Source organism: Balaenoptera physalus (genome assembly GCF_965194825.1).
Source record: "Balaenoptera physalus genome assembly, chromosome: 1".
NCBI lineage: Eukaryota > Metazoa > Chordata > Mammalia > Artiodactyla > Balaenopteridae > Balaenoptera > Balaenoptera physalus.
The window spans coordinates 65,307,539-65,331,023 of NC_138882.1; the positions used below are offsets into that span (position 1 = coordinate 65,307,539).

The window sequence follows — 23,485 nt, forward strand, 5'->3', positions numbered from 1 at the left end:
AAGTAGGATGTAAATTCTGAGCGCTTTTATGAGTTAACCTGTTATGAGAGGAGGAGATGTAAACCTGATAGTCCTAAGACTGTTTTGCCAGAGACATGGTTTACTGAGTCTAATATAGAAGGTGTGGGGATAGGACCTGAAAGGACCCGAGTGGACAGCCATGTCCCAACGGCGTTGAGAAGCTGCTCTTGTTTTCCACCGAGAAGCAGGATTGCAGAGAAAGAGAGGAGGCAGGAGGGTAAGATCTGGGCAAGTGGGCCTGTTTATATTTGCAAGGTCAGTGAGACAGTGGCCCTAGAGGTTTTGATTTATGACCGTGTCTGTGCTTCCACCCGCATGCCTGCGATGGAGTGTGATGACACACCGTGATTGGAAAGCAGAAAGGACTGGCTGTTCAAAAAGACCGGCAGGGAAAGAAAGGCTCTAGGATCGATATATACCTCATCATAGGATCAGGAAGCAGCAGCTAAAAAGCCTTGAGGGTGAATTGAAGAGAAACAATAAAGCAGAGTTTGATGGACTTCCTAACCAAGAGCAGAGACGGGGGCAGCTTTCTTTAAACCTGTGTTTTTCAAAATTGCAGACTGTGACCCATTAGTGTATCATAAAATCAATGGGTCGTACCTAGCATCTGGCAAAAAAAAAAAAAAAGAAAAAAAAAAAATAGAATAGAGAATAGCACCATCCATTGTAAAGATAGGTATAATTTTGTGAAACCTTTTAAAAATGTACACATACCTATACGCGTATGCTCTGAGTAAACGGTATGTCCCACTGTGGACTGCAGTTGGCAAAGTTTGAAAGCCAGTTCTTTAAACCAGTTGCCAGGTTGTCAAGACCCAGAATAGAGTGGAATTGGGGTCCTTCAACCCAGCCCCCCTTGACAGCCGATCACTTCCTTTCAATGAGTCCCTTGGAAATGAAATGGAGGCAGAGGCCCAGGATGGGGGTGTCTTTCTTGATTTGGCTTTTGCAAAAAAGGAACAGGTTTCTGAGCTTCAGTAAAAGTGACCACACAGGCAAAGTTCAGGCTCCAAGGAAGGAGAGAAGTCAGTAAAGCAAATCGATTTTTAGCAAGCTGCTTCCAGCAGGCTCTGTGAAAGAACCAAGGCAGGAAAATTTTCACGGAAAAAGAAATATAAAAGAGAAAGGTTGTGTGGGAGGAGCCATTTTCCAAGGACACACAATGAGGACACACAGACCTGACGCTACATGCCCCCATCTCCTGCCCCACTGCCACCACCAGGCACGCAGACCTCGTGAGAAGAAAGGCAAGCGGAGCACAGCTAAGGATCTTTGCTGAAGGTGGAAGGGAAAATGCTGTCAAGAGAGGTGGCCTGCCCAGATCACCAAGGCGTTCTAAAACACTGCAGAGGCTTGAAAAGTTCAGATCTGAAGCCAGAGCAAGAAATGGATTTTTGACTTGGAAAAAAATAAAGGAAAACAGAAAAATATTCTTCAAATCAGAAAAAGAGAAGGATAAAGAAGTCTGATCCTTTATTTGGAGAGGAAGAGAAAACTGGTCATAGCTGAGGAGGAAGAGAAGAGGCAGAGGTAGGTTTCAGACGAGCTGCATGGGAGGGCTTGGGGGGCAGAGGCTTCCTATAAGGGAGGGGGGCCTGTCTTGAGGCTGGTTTGCATCACAAGCACACTGACACTTTAAACTGCTCATCTGGGTTACTGGGGAGGTCTGATGGAGGTTAAGTTGCCCCACTGGATAGGGGGTTTTACATTTTAATGTTAACTCATGAATTACCTCGGGAAATTTGCCTACTTGGGAGATGGATGAATCTCTAGCTGCAGGTTTTCCTCCAGAGAGAGTGACTCACAGCAGCTAGGTTTGAATTTAAGGTGTCTGAGGGCAGTGCCTAAGTCAGGCAAAAATGAAGACTTGACACCGCTATCCACTGGCTACACCCCTTTCTCAGGTTCTTAATTCACCCTAGGATGAGATTTACAGATGACGCTGGAAATGTTACGACTCCCTGCCAGGACAGCAAACACACTTCATCCCCTGACTAACGCTGGTTGATTGGCAGTGGCTGTTTGTAGCACTGGGTGGACTTTTGCAAGGCCCTGTCCTGGTTCTACGGAAAAGAGTACAGTTATATTGCCCCAGGGCTGGGTCTAAAGTTATAGTGAGTTGAATGGTGGCCCTGCCAAAGATATGTCTCCCAGAACCTGTGAACGCAAGCTTATTTGGAAAAAGGATATTTGCAGATGTAATTAAGTCAAGGACCTTGAGAAGAGGTCATCGTGGATAGACCATAAATCCAGTGCCAAATGTCATTCCAAAAAGACACAAGAGGAAACAGAGAAGAGATGGCCACATGAAGACAGAGGCAGAGGTTGGTGTTACGCCGTCACAAGCCAAGAAACTCCCAGAGCCAATAGAAGCTGAGACACAAGGACAGAGTCTTCCCTGGAGCCTTTGGAGGGAGGGCGTCCCTGCCAACACCTGGCTCTCAGACTTCTGGCCTCCAAAACTGCGAGAGAATATATTTCTATTGTTTTTAAGCCACTCAATTTGTGCTAATTTGCTACCGTAGCCCTAAGAAACTAGCACTGAGAGTCTGCTGGTGGGATATTTGCTGACTCAGTGCATAATTTAATTTTAAAAAGGCTCAAGCCTTTAGCTAAAGAGATAAAACAAGAAGGATGGAATTTCAGGCACTTATTAAGTACAGGGAGGACTGTTCAGACTTGGGTAATGATCGGTTGCTCAGAATACAGTATTTGCTTGTGGCAGAATTAGAGAAACATGATGTTTTAACTACAGTGTGTGGGACTCTGGTGAAATAAAAATTTCTTGATGAGTTACTGAAAAAAGATCGTTGTCAAATATCTTTCTCTGGAAGGAAAAGGGAAGAGAGTCACCATTTATCAAATACCTAATATGCCTATATATATGTTATATTGTAATAATGTATGTTATATACTTTATGTAATATATATTATAAATAATATATGTTATCTTATATTGTTTTATTTCTACTACTGGGTAAAACTGGTATTCCAATTTTATGACTAACTTATGTAAGCTCTCATGGCTAGTAAGTGGGAGAGCTGAGCTGACCTTAATTTTGGCCTCAATTACACCATTTACCTTCTTCCCACGTCACATCACCATACTGCCTCCTAGAAGAGAGTTTTATTTCTCTTTTCATACCTTTAAAAAACCGTACAGCTTTATTTGAGGTATAATTGTTATACATGCAGCACATATTTAAAATATGCAGATTGGTAAGGTTTGACTTAAGTATCCACCTGTGAAACCATCACCACAATCAAGATTGTGATAGCCATCATCCCCCCAGAGTTTCCTCATGTCCCTTTGTGAGCCCTCCCTCTACCCCCTCCCTGCCTTGTACTCCTTAGGCAACCGCTGATCTACTTTCTGTCACTACAGAGATTCATTTGCATTTTCTAGAATTTTCTGTAAATTGAATCATATGTACTCTTTTTTGTCTGACTGCTTTCATTGAGCGTGATTATTTTGAGATTCATCCATGTTGTTGTATGAATCAATAATTCATTCCTTTTTACTGCTGAATAGTATTCCAGTGAGTAAATACACCACAGTATATTTATCCATTTACTTGTTCATGGACATTTGGGTTGTTTCAGGCTATTACAAATGAAGTTGCTATGAACATTCATGTACAAGTCTTTGTATGGACATAGGCTTTAATTTCTCTTGGGTAAATACCTAGGAGTAGAATGACTGAATCATATAGATATAGGTGTGTGTTTAGGGAGCTGTATGTTTAACTATTAAAGAAACTAACCGTTTATAAAATGGTTGTACCATTTTACATTCCCACCAGCAGTGGGATTGTTCCAAGTCCTCCACATTCTCACCAATGTTTGTTATGGTCAGTGTTTTTAATTTTACATATTCTAATAAGTATGTATGTAATGGTACCTCACGGTGGTTTTCATTTGCATTTCCCTAATGACAAAGACTTTTGAGCATCTTTTCATGTGTTTATTTGCCTTCCATGTATCTCCTTTGGTGAAGTATCTGTTCAAATCTTTTGTCCATTTTTAAATTGAGTTGTTTCTTTTTTTTTTTTTTTTTAAGCTTTTTGTTTTTTAATTTTTATTTATTTATTTATTTATTTATTTATTTATTTATTTATTTATTTTTGGCTGTGTTGGGTCCCCGTTTCTGTGTGAGGGCTTTCTCTTGTTGCGGCAAGTGGGGGCCACTCTTCATCGCGGTGCGTGGGCCTCTCACTATCGTGGCCTCTCTTGTTGCGGAGCACAGGCTCCAGACGCGCAGGCTCAGTGATTTTGGCTCACGGGCCTAGTTGCTCCGCGGCATGTGGGATCTTCCCAGACCAGGGCTCGAACCCGTGTCCCCTGCATTGGCAGGCAGATTCTCAACCACTGCGCCACCAGGGAAGCCCAGAGTTGTTTCTTTTTTATTGGGTTTTGAGATTTTTTTTTTAATGTATATTTTGGATACGAGTTCTTGATCAGATATGTGATTTGCAATTTTTTTCTCCCAGCCTGTGGGTTATCTTTTCATTTTTAAAGGTACTGTAGACTCAGTCATCTGGGCTGGCTTAAGCCTGGTGCTGTGTAATGCAGTGGGATTGATTGGATGATGACTCAAAAGTCAATGCAGCTGTTTATGCCTCAGATTTTATGATAATTGCAGGAAGGGATAGTCCATGAAGTGTTACTGTGTGTTTGCCTTCCTTAAAAATTTCTGAAAAGGGCTAGCCAATTTGGGATCAGCTTCTAAAAACCAGTTGCTAAGGAGTATACTGTACACAAACCGTGAAGGACATCAAAACCGATAGGATTCAGGAAGAGTCACTGGGAACCCAGAGAAAATTTGATCTGTATGTGGGACCATGCTTTTAGGGAGCTCAGCATGTAAGTGGGGCTTTCAGGTTGAGCCTGTCTTTGTCTAGGAAGGGAACTGGCAGCTGGAAGGGCTAAGGACTGAATGCTGTTAGAAAGTCTCTATTAATAAATGCTTTGGTTCTTCGGCAGGCTCACTTTACATGCAACTCTGACACCAGCAGAATTGGTCTTCCCTGCAGTGACCCGCCTTCCACCTTCACAGCCAGCTCTCACTCACTGATTGCCCTCCCCAACCAATAATCTGAGCAGCTCAATCACATCGAAGTGATAGACACTTAATAAAATGCCTATTCCCTAGGGCAGTATTCAAATATATATACCAGACTTTATTTATCTAGCCTACTGTTAATTGGACAGTTTATCATGTTGTTTAAACATTCTAAATTCTTTTTTTTTTTTTTTTAAAGAGGGGGGAAAGTGTCATCTGCTGTAGTAGCAAAAGACAAGACAAAGGCATACAGACCCCAGGGAAATGCCCAGTTTCCACACTACTATGGGAGAGATCATCCAGCACAGGTCCAGGCCCTAGGTTCTTTGTTCTAGTCACCCCCTATTTCTTTGGTATTGTCAGAAGAGAAGATTCAGTTCCCGGGTGCTGGTAGAAGAGGGAGAGTAGTTCCAGAGCTTCCTATAAGTACTGAGTGAACAATTTGAGCTTAAAATTTTCCCTTTTTTAAATATTTAAAAATAAATCAAACTCCAGCCTGTGCTGTACGCAGCCCTTTTGACTCCCTGACATAGACTTGCGGAAAGAGAGGGGGTGTCAGCGCTGGAAGGGCCTCCTCACTTTCTCCCGCCACTTCGGTTTGGCTTCTCTCTTGGGTACTGTGCCGTTGGGCTTGGAGGCTGCAGTGGCACCAGGGTCCTGCTGAGGAGCTGCAAAGAATTTCCCGTTGGACATCTGGCCTGGGGGTACTTGAAAGATCCGGCTCAAGAAATCCTGAAGGTCAGCAGGAGGGACATCTGGGGAAGCTCTCTGCCTCCCACTGGTGCCTGGCATCCGTGAACCAAATGAGATGTGGTAGGGGACTCTGCGGGTATCTGGGGAGATTCCCACACGCTGGCATCTCGCCCACTCTGTGATGTCATACACCTTTCCATCCATCAGCGCAAAGTAGGTGATCTTGAGGCCCAACATGCTTGACTCTGCCCAAAAGTCTCCTTCCTCAGCAGGATGCAGCCTAATACTACTCAGCACAGTATCTGGCACTCTCAGGTTCCCGGTCCATTTCAAACCTCCTATGGCTTTCCCTGGCATCGGCTGCACATCATAGTATTCATTGCTTCTTTGAGGTCATCCTGCAGCTTGGACAGAAATTCACTCACTGACCGGCTCAGCTCATTCTCTACCATTCGCTTCATCTCATATTCCTTCCGTCTTTCAGGGTTGCTGACAATGTCCCAAGCTGCCCGCAAAACTTTGAAGGTCTCCTCAGCCCGGGGATGATTATTTTTGTCAGGATGAACCATCACTGCCGGCTGCCCATAGGCCTTCTTCAGCTCAACATCTGATGCTGTGGCTTCAACCCCCAACACATGAAAAGGGTTTAGCTCATCCTCAGGAACCCCAGCCATGGTCAACAGGTGAGCCACTTCCTCTTCAGGCTGGCAGTAGCGGCCACTAGCTACAGGTGCATTCCCCTGCCTATTGGTCCTCTGCTTGACCCAAGGCAACTCCAGCCAACCCCAGCTGAACTATTCTTACCAGCTGCTGTCACGGCCTGCTCTCCCTCAGCAGAATCAGGCACCGCTGCCAGGTGGGAGAAGCCAGCCAAGAGAAGAGCCAGGTGGCTTTACCCCTCCAGCCTAACTGGTCACTCAGTCCTACCAGAAACCGCCGGCCCAACTGTAGACAGCCCAACAAAAGGGCCAGAGCCAGGAGCAGCAAAGCACCCAGTAGCCTAAGAAAACGGGTGAACAGCCCTGCCCCATAGCAAAACCCTTGACTCAGAAACTGGAACATCACCTGGGCCCTGCCCCCCAGCCGCCCTGCCCAGACTCCCACCCAGACCCAAAAAAGGTCCAGATCACTGCCTTTCAGCTGCCTGCAGCATAGATGAGATGGCCACAAGTTTCCACGTACTCCCCCACTAATACCAGCAGGTCAATCAGCCACCAGAAGCCTGCCTGTCCAAGCTGACGCAGTTCCTCTGCCCCCCACACTCCCAGTCCTCTGCGCTTATCTGCCTGACTCCGTTTCCCACCCAGCCGATGTCGACCAGGGGATCTGGGATCTCTGCATCCACCCTCCCGACTATCCTCCTTGGCTGGAACGCGGTGCCGTTGTCTCCGGGGTGCAGGTTTCTCTCCACTGGGCACACATGAAAATTCACTGGGAAACTTAAGAGGTTCCTCCTCATCGTATTCCTCTTCCAACTCTTCGTCTTCCCCCAAAGCTGGAGAGGTACAATGGTGGCAAAAGTTGCTAGAAGAGCTATCTCCTCCCTCAGAGTAAAGCCCTTCAGGGATTCCAGGGGTTCCCTGGCAGTTACAAGCAGGTGGAATGGAAAGAAAAGAAGGGTGCCCATCCTCCTGGTAGCCAGCCTCCTTCTCTCTGGAGAGTTCCTGGTCCAGTCCTGACTCTTCTGAAGATGCCTCACGCTGATCACGGTCCTCTCCATCCCTAGGGGCTCCTGCACCCCTTGGAGGGCCTGGATCTGACCAGTGGGCTGGATTTGGGAGCTGTGTGTACTTAGGACTAGAGTGCTCTGTGAGGCAGTGGGTACCATCAGGAGCAGGCCCAGCCGAGTCCCTGAGTCCTGAGAATGAAAGTATTTCAGGGTCCACAGAGGGTCCTAAAGTCCTGAGGGAGGCACCACCACCGTGGTGGGCTCCACACAGCGCTCCTTCTCCTGGGTGCATCTGGGCCATGACCCCAGGGCTTCCTGAGGCTTTTAGGTCACAGCCATCATGGTAAGTTCTGATGCCGAAGAGTGGCGGTAACTCTTCCCCCCTCGAGCAGCTGGGCCGAGGGCCAGGGGGAGCTCCAAGAGCAGCTCCCCCGGCTCCACCTCCCGTTCACTCTCTCTAAGCATTCTATATTCTTAATGACTGTTAGCTGCTAAAACATTCTAGTATTAGTACTTCTCTTCCGGTGCACATATGTACTTACTTCTGTTAAAAATGTATCAGGAGTGAGCCTGCTGGGTCACAGGACAAGCATGTGTTTAGATGCTATGAAATAGTTTTCCAAATGGTTATTCTAATTTACACTCCTACCATCAATGAACAGGAGAGTCCTGATTGTTTCACATCCTCATTAATGTCTGCTGTTGTTGGTCTTTAAAGTTTAGGCAGTCTGACAAGTATGGAGTACTATTGAATTGTGGTTTTAATTTGAATTTCTGTTATCCATATATTTCAATATATCCCATCCAACTTGCTCTTTTTAGAGTGTCACCTCGATATTTCTCTAATAGAGTGGTGGAGCCTATGCTGCCTCCTTTTGAACTTTTGTGGTCCTTCACGTGACTTCTAAAGCTAGGCCATGAAAATCAATGCACTTCCGTCCTGCTCTCTTGGATGCAAACTCTTGGAATTTCTATTGTGTATTTTTGTTTTTAGTGATTTCTAGCTTAATTCTGCAAAGGTCAGAAAACACGTTTTGTATGATTTCAAGCATTAAAAATTTGTTGATAGGGCTTCCCTGGTGGCACAGTGGTTGAGAATCTGCCTGCTAATGCAGGGGACGCGGGTTCGAGCCCTGGTCTGGGAAGATCCCACATGCCACGGAGCAACTGGACCCGTGAGCCACAACTACTGAGCCTGCGCATCTGGAGCCTGTGCTCCGCAGCAAGAGAGGCCGCGACAGTGAGAGGCCCGCGCACCGCGATGAAGAGTGGCCCCCGCTCGCCGCGACTAGAGAAAGCCCTCGCACAGAAACGAAGACCAAACACAGCCAAAAAAATAAATAAATAAAATTTAAAAAAAAAAAAAAAAAAAAAAATTTGTTGATATATGTATGGCCCAGTGCATGATCTTTTTGGTAAAAATTCCATGTGTACATGATAAGAATCTATATCCTGCAGTTGCTGGGTACATGTTCTATAAATGCCAATTAGGTTAACTTTGTTTATTGTTTTGTTTACATATCTTATATTCTTGATTATTTTTTTTTGCCTCATTTTATCAGTTGCTGAGGTTGTGTTTTTAAAAATGTACATTTGACTAAGACTGTGAATTCTAATTTTTTCTTCAGTTCTGTCATTTTTTTGTTTTATGTATTTTGAGGCTACTTTATCAGATCATAGAAATTTAAAATGAATATATCTATTATATGGTGAATTGAACCTTAAGTTATTAGGAAACATCCCTCTTTGTCCCCAGTAATGCTTACCCTAAAGTTTTCTTTGTCTTATATCAATAAATCACTTTACTGGCTTGCTTTCCGTTAGTGTTTGTGATTATGGCGGCTGATACTTTCCAAAGTTGGCCACAATGTATCCCATCCCACATGCTCTCTTTACTCTGTGACCCTGATACTTCTTCAGTGGAATGGTGGCGCCTATGTTGCCTCCTTTTGAACTTTTGTGGTCCTTCATGTGACTTCTGAGGCTGGATCATGAAAATCAATGCACTTCTGTCCTGTTTTCTTGGAATTTAGCTCCCAGGCTCTGAGAAAGCCCACACTGGCCCACACGGAGAGATCATATGGAAAGACCATGTTAGGTGTTCAGGCCAATTGCCTAGCTGAGGTCCTGACATGAAGTGCCAAGTATATGAGGATGTCTCTATGACACCAGTCCCCAGCTGCTGAGTCACCCCCAGCCTTAAAGTCACCCCCAGTCTCCAAGTCTTTCCAGCTGAGGCCCCAGACATCTTGAAGCAAACAAGCCACACTACTGTGCCTTGTCCAGGTTCCAGATTGTGAACATAATAAAATGGTTGTTTTATGCCACTAAGTTTTGAAGTTATGAGCAATAGTAACCAGAACAGTGTAGTATAAGTTTTCTATCCTTTGTTAACCTTTGTACATCTTTATTTTTTTAAGGTGTATCTCTTGTAAAAAGTGTGTAGGCTTGTAAAAGAATTGTCTGACAATTTTTTTCTTTTAATTGCAGTAGTAAGTCTATTTATGCTTAATGTAATTACTTATATATTTGGGGTTAAATCTTCCATCCTTCTATTTTCTTATTATTTGTTATTCTTTTTCTATATTATTTTTTCTCTCCTCTCTTGACTTCTTTTGGATTGATTATATTTTATTATTGCATCCACCCCTCATTAGCTGGTTGGCTATACCTTCTAAATAACTTTTAACAATTATACTAGAAATTACAAATGCATCCTGAACTTCCCTCTCAAATGTAAAGTTTCAGATAATCTCTTAAAATACCTGTCATTAAGCTGAGAGTGAAACATGTAGACAAGAAAGCAAAGAAATAAATTAGGATTGAAGATTACATATATGGGAAAGAACTATGGGTGTGGTGTCTGGCACATGGAGTTGTCTGGTCTCTGTAGATCAGAAACCAATTAAGTTTTTGAAGAGATCACATTTTCCAAGAAACCATGAGACTTAAAAAGCCTTTGGAAAAAAAAAAAAAAAAAAAAAAGACCTTTGGGTGGTATAAACCTTAAAACAGCCCTTGGACCCCCAAGTTTCCATAAGCAGGACAAGCCTGTAAAAGCTATACAGCCTTCACGGAAGACACCCTCTCCAACCTCGCTTCAGATGTGGCTGTGGAGAATAAAAGACAAGGAAAAAGCCTCAGGGGATGAAGCTGGAAGCTCCAGAGAACAGCAGACAAAGGAAATCCACCCCAAGGGTCACATCAAAGTCACCGCTAGGAGGTCTCCCCACTTCTGGGGCAAAGACGCTCAACAGGCTCATTAATTATATGGACTGATGGCTGCTGTTATCTCCCACGCCTCCTTTTATCCTATGGGAGTTCTGTTTTTGTTTCTGTTTCTTTGCAGTTATCCTGGTCAGACCATGAGGAGCTGCATTCAGCCCTGAGGGGGAGGAGGCATGCCCTCCAGAGAACCTAGCCTTTGAATTTTGCAGCAGTTGGTAAATGGGATTTGGGGCTGTCTCCCTGGGGAGACAATAAGTGTGCTCTATGAGTGGGATTAAAGGAAACACGAATATTAACTGCCTAGAGGGGTTACTGGGGCTGCGACTGCTGTGTGTTCACAAACCCACTTCTTTTCCCTGGGCTCATGGACCTCATTTCCCGTCCTCCCTTACAAGAAAGCATGGCCTTGCTGAGGTCCAGCCAATGAAATACGAGCGGAAGCAGAATGGCCGTTTTCAGGCCTGGCCCATAAAAACCTCCTGAGAGATTCTTCGCGCCCTTCCCCACTTTGTCTTGTTGCTGACAAACACAGCGACTTTAGAAGTCGGGCCTTAAAATGGAGGATCTACAAGATAGAAGGAGCCTCAGTTCCTGAATCACTGCTCAGGTACCTGTTCTGAAATGTATTTGAGTGAGAAAGAAATGTCCATTTGCTATTACAGCTGGCATTAGCCTAACTACTACACGAAGCCATCGCCTACCCTGACTCACCGCACGCTACCTCTGCCTTGTCTGGGAGTGTAGAGAGGGAAGGGCTACATTTTAAATCTCTCAATCCTAACAGTTTTTCTAAGTAGAACATAAGGCTCCATTTTAAAGTAAAAGTCCCCAAGCTCCATTTGGACAAAGTGCCTTGGCCCCTGGATGATGAGCAGCTGCCTTTGCTCCCATTTCACTCCAAAGGGGAAGCCTGTTTGAGCCCTGAGAAGCAGGAGCCAGCAAGGCCCCAGGAGACATGAGGAAAAGGAAAGTCAAGCAGAATCAGAGGTGCTCTGATGTAAAGTTACCTTGACATATTCTGAGTCTTTCCCTTTTTCTAGGTAAGGAGGCATAGACTCAAGAATTAAAGTGGTTCTTCACCTAAATTTGGTGACAGAGCTAAGATTAGAAGTCAGATCCCCTACTATTATTTATGGCAGAAGAAAAAGGATAGGCACATACACTACTGCTTTAGCAGGCAATTAAGCATTTCTTTGATGCCTTATGATTTTTCTTAAAATTTTACACAAATCTTTCATTCTACGTCATCATATATCCTCAATGATTTTATGTAAAAGAAACTTTAAAATTACTTGTCACAAAATAAAAAAGACCCTCCAGGAAGATGCATGTGGTCATCTACCCCTGGACACACTGCCACTTACCCCCAGGCATGCACAAATCCCGGTTTGAAAGACACAGCTTGATCACAGATACAAAATCATCTTAGTACTAGGATCTGATGTCTTAGGGTCCTCTTCCTGTCCTGATGCGTTCTCTTATCTATGATCTATGGTCTACCCTTCCCTGCTGGTCCAGTGGTTAAGACTCCGTGCATGGGTTCGATCCCTGGTTGGGGAACTAAGAACCCACATGCCACAAACAAACAAACAAACAAAAAACAGAAAAAATAAAGCAACTGTGATCTGTGGTCTACCATCCCCGTTTCCAACCTCAGTTCTAGGAACTCAAGCACTATCATCCAGGGAGAACCGCCAGACTCCTACTCATCCTTTGAGGTTCAAGTCCAGCATCATCTCCTCCAGGCAGCCTCCTATGACAACTCCAAGCCCAGGTGTTCCTTTTCCTGCCCGCCCCCCCCACTCACCCCCACCCCACCACTAGACCCTAGGCATGCTAATCCTAGCACTTACCATGCCATGTTGCAGTGTGGTTGTGCGCATGTTTGCTTCCTCCAGAGAGTATGACACGTAAAAATACTCAACAATGTTTGCTGAATGAGTGAATTTAAGGTGGTGGCTGCAGGCTCCCTGGGGCCCACTTGTCGTCATGCTCCCTAGCCCACTCCTGCCGTGGTTGGAGGGGTGCAGAACTCAACAAGTGCACACTTACTGGCTGGGGGAGGGGCTCCGGAGGTACCGAGCCTGCACGGCTCTCACATTGGCTTCATCCTCTTCACCTGGGACTACCTGCTCCTCTTCTGGGTCCCCACTTGTTGCCATGACAGCCTGTCAGCCTCTGTAGGTTTGGCATGAAAAGGGCAGTTAGAAAACCTGATTCTGGAGGTTTTGTTGGGGGAAAGGGTGTGTCAGTGATGTCACCTCAGTGGAACTAGGAATGGGAAAGTCACCACGTGTTAATAGCCTGGTGGGGAAATCACTCATGAGGAAAACCCAGTCAGACTTGATCCAGCTACTGTTATCAGGGCACCAAGATGCACACCCCGGCCGGCCGTGTAAACAGCCCACCTTGGAGTCGCAAGATTTAAGAAGTGACAACTTGGCTCCTTCCACAGATGCCAGCAAGAAAGCAGTGAGGGGAACCAGAAATTTGCCTCTCTCTCTCCCTCTCTCTCTCTCTCTCATACACACACACACACACACACACACACACACACACACACACACACACACAATCTTTTGTCTTTACCGGGAAGATGCCTTCTTCAGCGTCTCTAACCAAGGTCACAGGAGCCACTACCTTTAGCTCAGGCGCCATCCCACAGCCTATTAAGGAATATGAGATCCCCCAGGAGCTGGTCCCAGACATGGCTGGGCCCTGACACTCAGGGCAGAGCTGCTGCCCCTTTGTTTGTAAGTCCTGGGCTCACAGAACAAAATGAAGGGAGAGGCACACTCACCGCTGATCTAACTGTGTCTCCACACCACGGGGCAGCCACTCAAGGGCTGAGGGAACCAGACGAAATGGCCAGGAGCTCCGACCAGTGAGAGGGACCGACCTCCCCTCTCCAGTGTTCCTTCTCTGAGGGGCAGGACAGCTGTTCACAGGAAACCCTAGCTAGCTTCTAAATTTAGCCTCTGGTCCCACAGCCTGGCAGATCTCTGGGAGGAAGGAATGCAGGCTCAGGACCCAGACCCGAAAGCAGGCCCCACTTAACTCTTTCCCTCCTGGCTGATTTTCTGGACACTGACACTGAACAGCAGAGTTGGGAGAGGTTCATTCTTCGTAGACAGAGAGGCCTAAAGAAAAAGTTTGATTTGGGCTCTCTCTCCATACCTTCCAGCCTGGGGCTGCCATTCAAAGTGCTTCCTGAAGATAATCTAAAGCCAAAGATCTAGAAGAATAAAATAAATTGTACTTTAACCCCATGTCAGCAGAGAAGGGGTTGGAAAAAAAATACCAGATATATGGAATGGGGAGGGTCTTCTGATAGATGTTGGGAGAGCATCGTGGTGAGACTACAGGGTAGTCATTTCTTGGGACCAGGGCTCCATTTCTTTGGACAGAGATGACTCTGGATACTGAACTGGACAGTTGTGCACCCCTTCCACAACCTCTGCCCCACATTCACCTCCCATGGTGATGGTCAACTGGCAACCCTGGGTGATATAAACTTTCCATGAGCTTCGTAAACTTCAAATGTGCTCATAACCCACCCTACTCCACTACACCAATTCCCACCATCATTACGATCAAAGCAAAGTCCAATAACCCAATAGTTCACTCCCTCACCCCGCACATTCTATAATGACCCCGTTCCTCCATCCATCCATTCACCCATTTGTCTGCCCATTCACAAATACCCACTGATATCTATTATGCATCAGGCTCTATACTTGATCAAAGTTAGTAAGACACACAATTACAGACTTAAAATGGTGCTTCTTCCCAGCTAGGTGGAACAATGCTTGGTGCAATAACAATTGGCTGAATAAATGAGTGAGCTCACAGTTTATTAGGAGGAATGAGACACAGACCAAAAATAACTCAAGCAGAAGGCAGAATGTAGTTAAGTTAGTATCCCAAGAGAGATCCAGAGTGCTGTGTGAGTTCAAAGGCGGGAGAGAGCCCTTCTGGCTGAAGAAGTCAGGAAAGGCTTCATGAAAGAACAGATAATATATGAGCTGCCCTTTAAAGCACATGTTGGATTACAACAGCAGATATGGTGGGGGGAAGGAATTCCAGAGGGATTGGCATGGAAAAAGTTTTGGGGTAGCAAAAATTAGTTTCATATAGTGCTTAGAGCTTTGAAGAAAGAAAACAGGGTTGTGTGCAGAAACTTGGCAAAGCTGGGATGGGGGCTTCTTTGGATAGAGTGGTCCAGGAAGGCATCTCTGAGGAGGCACATGGCATCACCAATGGCCAAACACCTGTCCTGGGCGTCAAATAGGGCCTCAGTGAGTGTCTGTTGAAGGATGGAAGAATGACCACAACTGAGTAACCATGGGAGTTCAATTCACCTCCAGACTTCAAGGTTCCATGAAGATGAAAGGTGGTATGAGAAAGAGGTGAGAGGAAGGAGGGAGGGATGGAGAGTGGATGGGAATGGGGCAGAGGACTGAAGGGTGGCATCAGTCAGGGCGAGGCTTAAGATGACAGACCCCCAGCATAGGGAAGAAGAAGGTGGGTGGGAGGTGGAGGAAAGATGGAGGGCCAACACACCTAAGAGAGGCAGCAGATAAAGAGGGGACCACATAGGAGGAGAGAGGACAGAGGGCTTCTGTCTTCTTTATACCCTTTAAACCCTTACTCACCACCCCGGAACTCACAGAGGGTGACATCTGGGTCCCTAGCCTGGTGGACTAGAAATCAGAAAACGACTTCTTAGCTGTGTGACCTTGGAGAATCCATTTAAATTCTTTGAGACTTAGAAGCCTGTTTGTAAAATAGAGAATCGTAATACTCATTTTGTTCTGATCACCCAGGTCTAAGGTGGAACCCCTTCCACTGCCCCAATTTCATTATCTATGTCATTTCCCAGGTCATTCTCCCCATAGCCCTGGCACTCTTTAAGTAGGGTGACCTGCCATCACAGTTTGCCTGGGATGGAGACATTCCTGGGACATAGGACCTTCTGTTTTAAAACTGGGAGAGTTCCAAGCAAACTGAGACAAACTGATCACTGTATTTCTGACTATCTTGGTTGCTTGTATACTATCTTCCTCCCTGACCAGATTAGTAGTTCTCTGGGGGTAGAGATTTTCAGTCTTCCTCATGACTGTGTCTCTAGCGTGGTTGTGGGGTGGTGGTGAGGTAGACCAGGAAGGGAAGTAGATTAACAGATCGTATTATGCCTCGAAGTATTTCAGCAATTGTGACTAACACCCTTCTTTTATTGGCTTTGAAACCCTTCCTCTGAGATCATTTCCCTTCATATTACGAGGCGGCAACTTCCTGTCCCTTATAGGCGAAGCCCACGTGATAGTGAGAAGCTCAGGACTTTGCCCACCTGCTGGGTGGAGAGAAGGCAGGGGAGGTAACTGAGAAGGTGGGGCCTTTGGTGAAGTGGGTGGAGCAGGAGTCCAGTCCCACAGGTGAGCTCACCTGTCAGTCCAGCTGAGGGGTGGGCCATGGGGGCCAGGCTGGGCAAAGGTAGACAAGAAGGGAGAAACCACAGAGATCGAAGTCTGGACTGGGCCAGAGGCCGTCGTAGTTTTAACCAGTCAGCCCAGACTGGTTAAAGTCAGGGGCCCACCCCAGGCTGGACTCGGGGCAGAGAGGACGCAAGACCATGGAGGGGAAGACGCAGCCCGTGCTGTGGATGCTCTGTGCAGGTGAGTAGTGCCCAGGGGTGGGCGAGACAGCGGCTGAATGCTGAGGGTCTCCCAGAGCCCCCCCAGGGAGGGCCTCCAATGACACAGTTGTATTCGTGCTGGGCAGAATGACACGTCTGTCGTTCAAAAAGCAGGTTCCAGGCCAGCACCCAGAATCAGAATGTTTTTTATTCTCATATTAGTAAATAAAATTCCAGCCCATTTCTAGAATTCATAGTACTCTCAAAACTATATTTTCTGATCCCAAATCACATCATCAGATCAGACATAAGATCTGACAATTGGGACAAAAATATTTAAAATCAAGGTTGTCCCAGAAAAGACAGGATGTGTGGATCCAGGATTTGTGTTCACTACCTGAGGTTTTAATCATTGCCTTAAAACCAGAGAAAGAGGCAATGGTAAGAGTGATAACATCTGTTATCACATATAGGGAAACTGAGGCAGAGAAAGGTTGCAACTTACCCAATATCATTTACAGACCAAGAGAAGACTCAAACCCTTCGAAAAACAGCCAGTTAGAAATAGAATGACCCTTTCCAAAGGCCAAAGCCCTTTAGCTCCCTTGATACTCTGGTCATTGAAAACTCAGAACACGGGGGAACCCCACAAAATAAAAACCAGACATTCGCTGATATAATGGTAGACTCCAAATCAAGTGCTAAATAGCAAAGTCGTTGTGTGAGGACCCACAGGGTGCTAAGGGTTAGGATGGAGGTCTTGGCGTTAGAGTCCTGGGCACCGACAGGAAGTAGAATGAGCAAGGAAGTTGAGAGATGGGGGTTGGGGGGATTTTAAGAGTATCTTTAATTCAGTGTATTTGAACATGCTGAGAATCTCATCAGCTTGCAATTTATTTATTTATTTTAAAATTCAGCCACATTTTAAAACTAAACATATTATTTCTCATTGAATGAAAGATTCTTTAAATTCTGTAGTGCTTTACAACTAGCAAAATTTCACACACCTGATTTCATATAATCCCATAATAACCCTTTTTTTCCCTCCTACTCCAATCTTGCCCCTCCCCTCTTCCTTCTCCCCACTGGTAACCACTAGTTTGTCCTCTATGTCTGTGCGGCTGCTTCTTTTTTGTTTTATTCACTAGTTTGTTGTATTTTTTAGATTCCACATATAAGTGATATTATACAGTGCTTGTCTTCCTCTGTGTCAGCTTGCAATTAGAAATTGTTGTGGGCTTCAGGGATCTGGCAAAACTGGGGCGTGTTGTCGAATCCAAGTTTGTGTGCCCCATGCACAGTGAGGCCAAACAAACCGAAATGTCGGGGTTTGGAGCACAGAAAGTTTTATTGCAAGGGCAATGCAAAGAGAACAGGTGGCTTATGCTCAAAAGAACCAAACTCCCCAATAGGTTTCAGGGAAGCATTTTTAAAAGCAAGGTGAGGGAGGGGAGTCACATTTCTCTGATTGGTTGATGGTGAGGTAACAGGATGGTGTCACAGGGGTTAACATCACCAATCCTCAGGCTCCAATAGGTCTGGGGGCTGCATACTCGTGGTCATCCAGTACTTAACTTCTTGCATTTGCTGGGGGTTTTAGCAACTGTAAAACAACTCAGGAAATGTGCATCAGATACTGCTATCTAGGTACTTCAGGGAGGAACTAAACATTCTGTGACTGCAGTATGGCTGATTTACTATTTAAATTCCTACCAGTTCTCCTGGCCCAACTGCTATTTTTGCATTAATTCTTTTTTTTTTTTTTTTTTAACTTTTGGGTTTATTTATTTATTTATTTATGGCTGTGTTGGGTCTTCGTTTCTGTGCGAGGGCTTTCTCTAGTTGCGGCAAGTGGGGGCCACTCTTCATCGCGGTGCGCAGGCCTCTCATTATCGTGGCCTCTCTTGTTGCGGAGCACAGGCTCCAGATGCGCAGGCTCAGTAATTGTGGCTCACGGGCCTAGTTGCTCAGCGGCATGTGGGATCTTCCCAGACCAGGGCTCGAACCCGTGTCCCCTGCATTGGCAGGCGGATTCTCAACCACTGCGCCACCAGGGAAGCCCCACATTAATTCTTGATCCAGACTTTTGTGACTCAGGGGAGGTGTGGGAGATGAAAGCTTTTCTACAAACAAGAGACAGGCAGAGGACATGGGGAGAGGAGTCTGTCCTGCGAAGTCCCCATGGAATCCTGCTTGGTTACAGGAAGAGGTGAAGAGTTATACCAGGAAACTTGGGAGCCCCAAGGCCTGGGAAGCAGAATGGAGGAGGGTCTGAGTTAGAGCTCACTTTTCAGCTCCTACAGGCAAGCCCCAGGCCAGCTGGGCTGCCAGCCCAGGGTGATTCTCCTAGGCCCCCAGGCTCCCCCTCCTCCCCCATCTCTCAAAACATGACCTTGGAGCCCTTGGCTGGAGAATAGCCCAATGCTGGGGAAGGGTTGGGTCAAACTCAAAGGCTCTGCCAGGAGGCCCATCTAACTGGGGCAGAGGGGCCCTCATCATCAGGTTAGAGGGCATACTTGGTTCATTCCTTCATCCAAACAGCTCTTTACTGAGCACATAGTTTGTGCAGGCACCACAGGAGTGAGGGGTCTGGAATGATTGCAGTCATGAGGGACCTGTCTCAGCCATCAGATTCAGACCGGAAGGATGTGCTTCAAGCCCAGAGGGTAGGAGGCTGAAAAGAAATGACCACCCTTTCTGGGCTGGGCCAGTGACCTCTGATCCTCTTCTATAGAGCCTAGAAGTCTCCCCCCCTGCCCCGCCTCCTCCCCTACCCCAGTACACACCCTTGCATCTGTAGTCTGGCTGCAACCCAAAACCCATGCATGAATCAAAAGAAGGGATTTGGGCTTGGGAAAAAAACAAAACAAAACAAAACGTGCACCCAGCTTAGATCGAAATGTGGACTTAACTGTGAACTGCCTGGAGCAGTACATTTCACCTCTTCCTGTGAGAAGGCATGTGACCCCTGGGTGAACTCATCCAGCTCAACCAGTTCTTGGGTTTCTGTTCAGACACACTGATAAAGTGTGTCTTCTGCCCCCACCCCCTTCCCTCCACCCTCCCAGCCTGCCCTGCCTGACACCATGGGCTCATCACCTTTGCCTCCATACTTTACACTAAGGGGAAGGGGCCGGAGTAGTGGGGCCGGGGCAGCTGGGCTTGGTGGCTAGCTCCGGGCATGCGTTTGCCAAGTGGAAATGTTGGTGGTGAAATAGCCATTGCTACGTACAAGTGAGCAATGAAGGCCTTCAAAGTTCAGATGTAAAAGCAGCCGGGTGGCCCTCCCCACCATGGCTCGGGAGAGGATGCCAGAGGAAGAGCAGGGAAATTAGGGAGGGCTTCCTGGAGGAGGTGGAGTTTAAGCTGGGTTCCAGAAGTCATACTGGCTTTCCCCCTACTTCTGTTCTTCATCTGAACTTGCCCAGTAACAACTTAAATTTTGCTGATGTCCCGGGCAGAGTAACATAACAAAGTTGTTGAAAATAGACCCCAGGACTCATCGGATTTTGGGGAGTCAGAATAAAATCACATAAGGTCTTATGGGGACACAAACAGAAGGTGGTGCATTTGAGAATTTAAAAACAGTACTTAAACCGAATAAAAGTCAGCCTGACAATTCCAAACAATGTCAGTGACACAATACCTCTCCCTCCCTGGCAGATGCTCCCACCCCCTCCCCCTCTGACGGCACTTGAGAAGGGCAGGCCCTCTTCCTTAACTGACTTTAGCGTGGGGCAAATTAGTTGACCTCGATAAATCTCAATTTCCAGGGAAGGGTAAGCTGTGACAAAGCGAGAGAGTGGCATGGACATATATACACTACCAAACGTAAAATAGATAGCTAGTGGGAAGCAGCCGCATAGCACAGGGAGATCAGCTGGGTGGTTTGTGACCACCTAGAGGGGTGGGATAGGGAGGGTGGGAGGGAGGGAGATGCAAGAGGGAAGAGATATGGGAACATATGTATTTGTATAACTGATTCACTTTGTTATAAAGCAGAAACTAACACACCATTGTAAAGCAATTATACTCCAATAAAGATGTTAAAAAAAAATCTCAATTTCCTAATTTGTGAAATGGAGAAGGTAACCTATAATGTGTAAAAATGCACACTGTACCTCATTCGGTTATTAGGGATAATAAATGAGTTTGTCAACGTAAAGACCCTGGAACAGTGCCTGCCACATAATAAGCATTCAATAAATGCCAGTTATTTATTATTATTGTTGTTGTTATTAGTGTGGGCAAGTGTAAATTATAGGAAAGTAACTAGACTTTGGTGATCAATTGTCTGATCACTCTGCTCTGGCAGACATCTGCCAAGAGAATGAGAGTCACTGAGGATGAGGGATTTTGTCACCCCTCGCAAAGGCTGCTAGAGAAAACACCCCAGCTTGTGTACAGGACCAAGGCTCTTCCACTCTGGGAAATTTTTCAGCCACCAGACTCCATGAAAGATTTGATGTGATGGAAGGTACAGCTGCAGGAAAAGAGATACATAAAGAGGAGCCCACCAGGGGGAAAAAGTTTCTGAGAAGCTCTGCCCAGAGTCCCTAAAATCTTTGAAGACTTGATAAAAAGCACAAAACAACAACAACAACAAAAAAACCCCATCTTCCTACAGCTAGAGAAAACCTCGAAGCTTAAATTTGAAAAACGTAGGAAAGTACTGCTTTTCACTGAGAAATAAAGGAATCCATCATCCTAAAATATTCCAGATGAGAAAAAAAATTTTTTTTCTCCCCCATCTAAAAAAATATCAATAAGCTCATGGATGCTTCATCCATGGTAGGTTTTTGATGGGAACTAAGTTTCCAAGTTCTTGTCCTTTTGAGGTTGATCATGCCATTTTAGAATCCTTCCCCTGGGGCCTTTGTTAAAGCCACAGTCCCCAGCAGGATAATTTTCCCTACATGCCTTAGACTTGTCCACTCTGAAGTGCCATGATCCTGTTTGTCACACAGGCTCGGGGAGCTCCCTGGTATCTTCCCTGTCAGAGTGTGACCCAGTGCCACTTGCACTTCTAAGTGCACGCAGTGACCTGGCCCAGGCTGTGAGGTTTACAGGGCTCAGCCTCAGACATGTACATCTGATGAGAATCAGATAGAGAGTGGCCTTGTTCCCAGTTCATCTTGACCCCGAGAGGGTGGTATTCAGGCCAGAGCCAGAGTGGTATCAGCCGTTAAGTGCACTACAAGATGGGCAGCCTGGCCTTTCATCTGCTCCACGGTTGTGAGCCCCGTTGCCACACCAGTCCCCAGGACCTGGCTCCCACCTGGAGCCTGGGCGTGACCTGCTGGTGCCTGAGCACAAGTCAGAAGCCAGTGCTCACAGGAGGGCTCATGTGCCTGTGGAATCACACTGGCTTCCTGTCAGAGCTGAAATCAGGATTAAAATGCTCCAGTTCCAGCTCCAGCCTTGAAGTGGGAAGGACGTAATGAATGGTCAGCTTAAGAGGGGTATGTGTGCAAAGGGGGAGGAGTGATGGTTTGGGGCACAGCTGGCAACCCAGCTGCCCATCACAATCACCTGGGGAGTAAAAGTGCAAATGCCCAGCCTCCCCCAGACCTTCTGAATCAGAATACTGAGGGGCAGAACTTGGGCATCCCTCTGATTGTGAAAAGTTACCCAGGTGACTCTGATGTGAAAGTCTAGGTTCAGAGTTGCCTACTGGACCTTGAGGAAAAATAGGTTTAATGAACAGCCATCTCTGTGACTAGGGCTGATACTCTGCATGCGACCTGCAGCTCAGTTTTGCACCATCTCACTGCTTCCCTGAGTTAATGCCCAGCCTCTAAATTGGTGTGTTAACTTCTCACATTTTCGTGTGCATAGAAGTCATCTGGGGATCTTGTCAAAGTACAGACTGATTCAGTAGGTCCTGAGATGATGCATTTCTAACAAGCTCCCAAGTGAGGCTGCTGCTGCAGCAAGGACTACAGTTTGAGAAACAAGCCTCCAGGAAAGAACTGGTTCGTGGGCATGGCTGTGATCCTCGTCTTGCCTTTTTGCCCTTCGGAGTCCCACCCCAGGGCTTCTTGGTGACCCAGCGACGCTGCTGACTGTGACGCTGGCCAGCAGGAAGGAAGCCTGGGGGAAAGTGCGCCTGGCTCAGCAGGCGCTTGTACTCCTGGCAGTTCCTCGCCCTGCTAATCCCTCCTCCTTCTTTCCTGAAACACTCTATTCTGTCAGTTCCCATGACTCACCCTCTCCTGGTTCTCCTCCGACATTCCTGACCCAACCCTTTCATGTCTTCTCTGCAACTTCATGCTCCTCAGCCCACCATGAAATGTCAGAGCTCCCTCCACTCAGACCCCCTTCTACATCCACATCCACAGCTTTGGCTGACACCCATTTCAATTGACTCACAAATTTCTGTCTTCAAACCCAACCTCTCTCTTGAGCCATAGACCCATAAATCCAACAGTCCGCATGACTTCTCAACTTAGACATCTCAGAATCAGTTCAAACTCACAAGCTGAAAACCAAACTCATGGACTTTGTCCCCGTATCTGGGCCTTTGTCAGTGATCTCTGCATCAATCAATGACACCCCATCCATCCAGGAATGAAAGCCACAAACCTAACAGTCATCCATTACAGTTTTCTATTCCTATGTAATAAACTACCCCTTAACTTAGTGGTAACTTAGTAACTGAAGACAATAATAAAAAACATTTATTTTGCTCACAAATCTGCAACTTGGATGGGGCTTGGCAGGGACAGCTTGTCCCTGTTCCCTGCAGTATCAACTGGAGTGAGTTGACTGGGGTTGGAAGACCCACTTCCAAACTGCTGGCTCACTGGCTGGCAAGTTGGTGCTAACTCCAGTTCCTCTCTTTGTGGACTTCTCCACAGGGAAGTTTGGGCTTCCTCGCAGCATGGTGGCTAGATTATAAGAGCAAACATCTAGAGAGACAGAAGGTGGAAGCTGCCAGTATCTTAAAGTCTGGGCCCAGATACTGATCCAGCATCTATTACCATACTTCCACCATATTCTATTGATCAAGCAACCACAGAACCCAGACTCAAGGGAGGGGATATGAGTCCTATTTATTTATTAATGTATTTATTTATTTTAAAATTTTTATTGGAGTATAGTTGATTTACAATGTTGTGTTAGTTTCAGGTGTACAGCAAAGTGAATCTGTTATACATATACATTTATCCAC

General features: G+C 46.2%; 2 protein-coding genes and 1 pseudogene across 3 annotated transcripts in view; 1 reads left to right on the top strand and 2 right to left on the bottom strand.

The window, feature by feature from the left end:
- STYXL2 (serine/threonine/tyrosine interacting like 2) overlaps nucleotides 1-13,617 on the bottom strand; it is a 32,984-nt gene extending 19,367 nt beyond the window's left edge. The window contains exons 1-2 of the mRNA XM_082437171.1: nucleotides 13,477-13,617; nucleotides 12,729-12,854 (exon numbers count right to left, since the gene is read on the bottom strand). Of these exons, the coding sequence (XP_082293297.1) occupies nucleotides 12,729-12,838 (110 nt within the window). The 5' untranslated portion in view covers nucleotides 12,839-12,854; nucleotides 13,477-13,617. The remainder of the gene's footprint in view (nucleotides 1-12,728; nucleotides 12,855-13,476) is intronic.
- Nucleotides 4,423-8,510, bottom strand: LOC309648787 (dnaJ homolog subfamily C member 14 pseudogene; annotated as a pseudogene). Its single transcript has one exon. The product of its transcript is annotated as a dnaJ homolog subfamily C member 14 pseudogene (transcript).
- A 94-nt stretch (nucleotides 13,618-13,711) lies between the features above and the next one.
- GPA33 (glycoprotein A33) overlaps nucleotides 13,712-23,485 on the top strand; it is a 50,431-nt gene continuing 40,657 nt past the window's right edge. Inside the window, exon 1 of the mRNA XM_082438716.1 lies at nucleotides 13,712-16,351. Within this exon, the coding sequence (XP_082294842.1) occupies nucleotides 16,309-16,351 (43 nt within the window). The 5' untranslated portion in view covers nucleotides 13,712-16,308. The remainder of the gene's footprint in view (nucleotides 16,352-23,485) is intronic.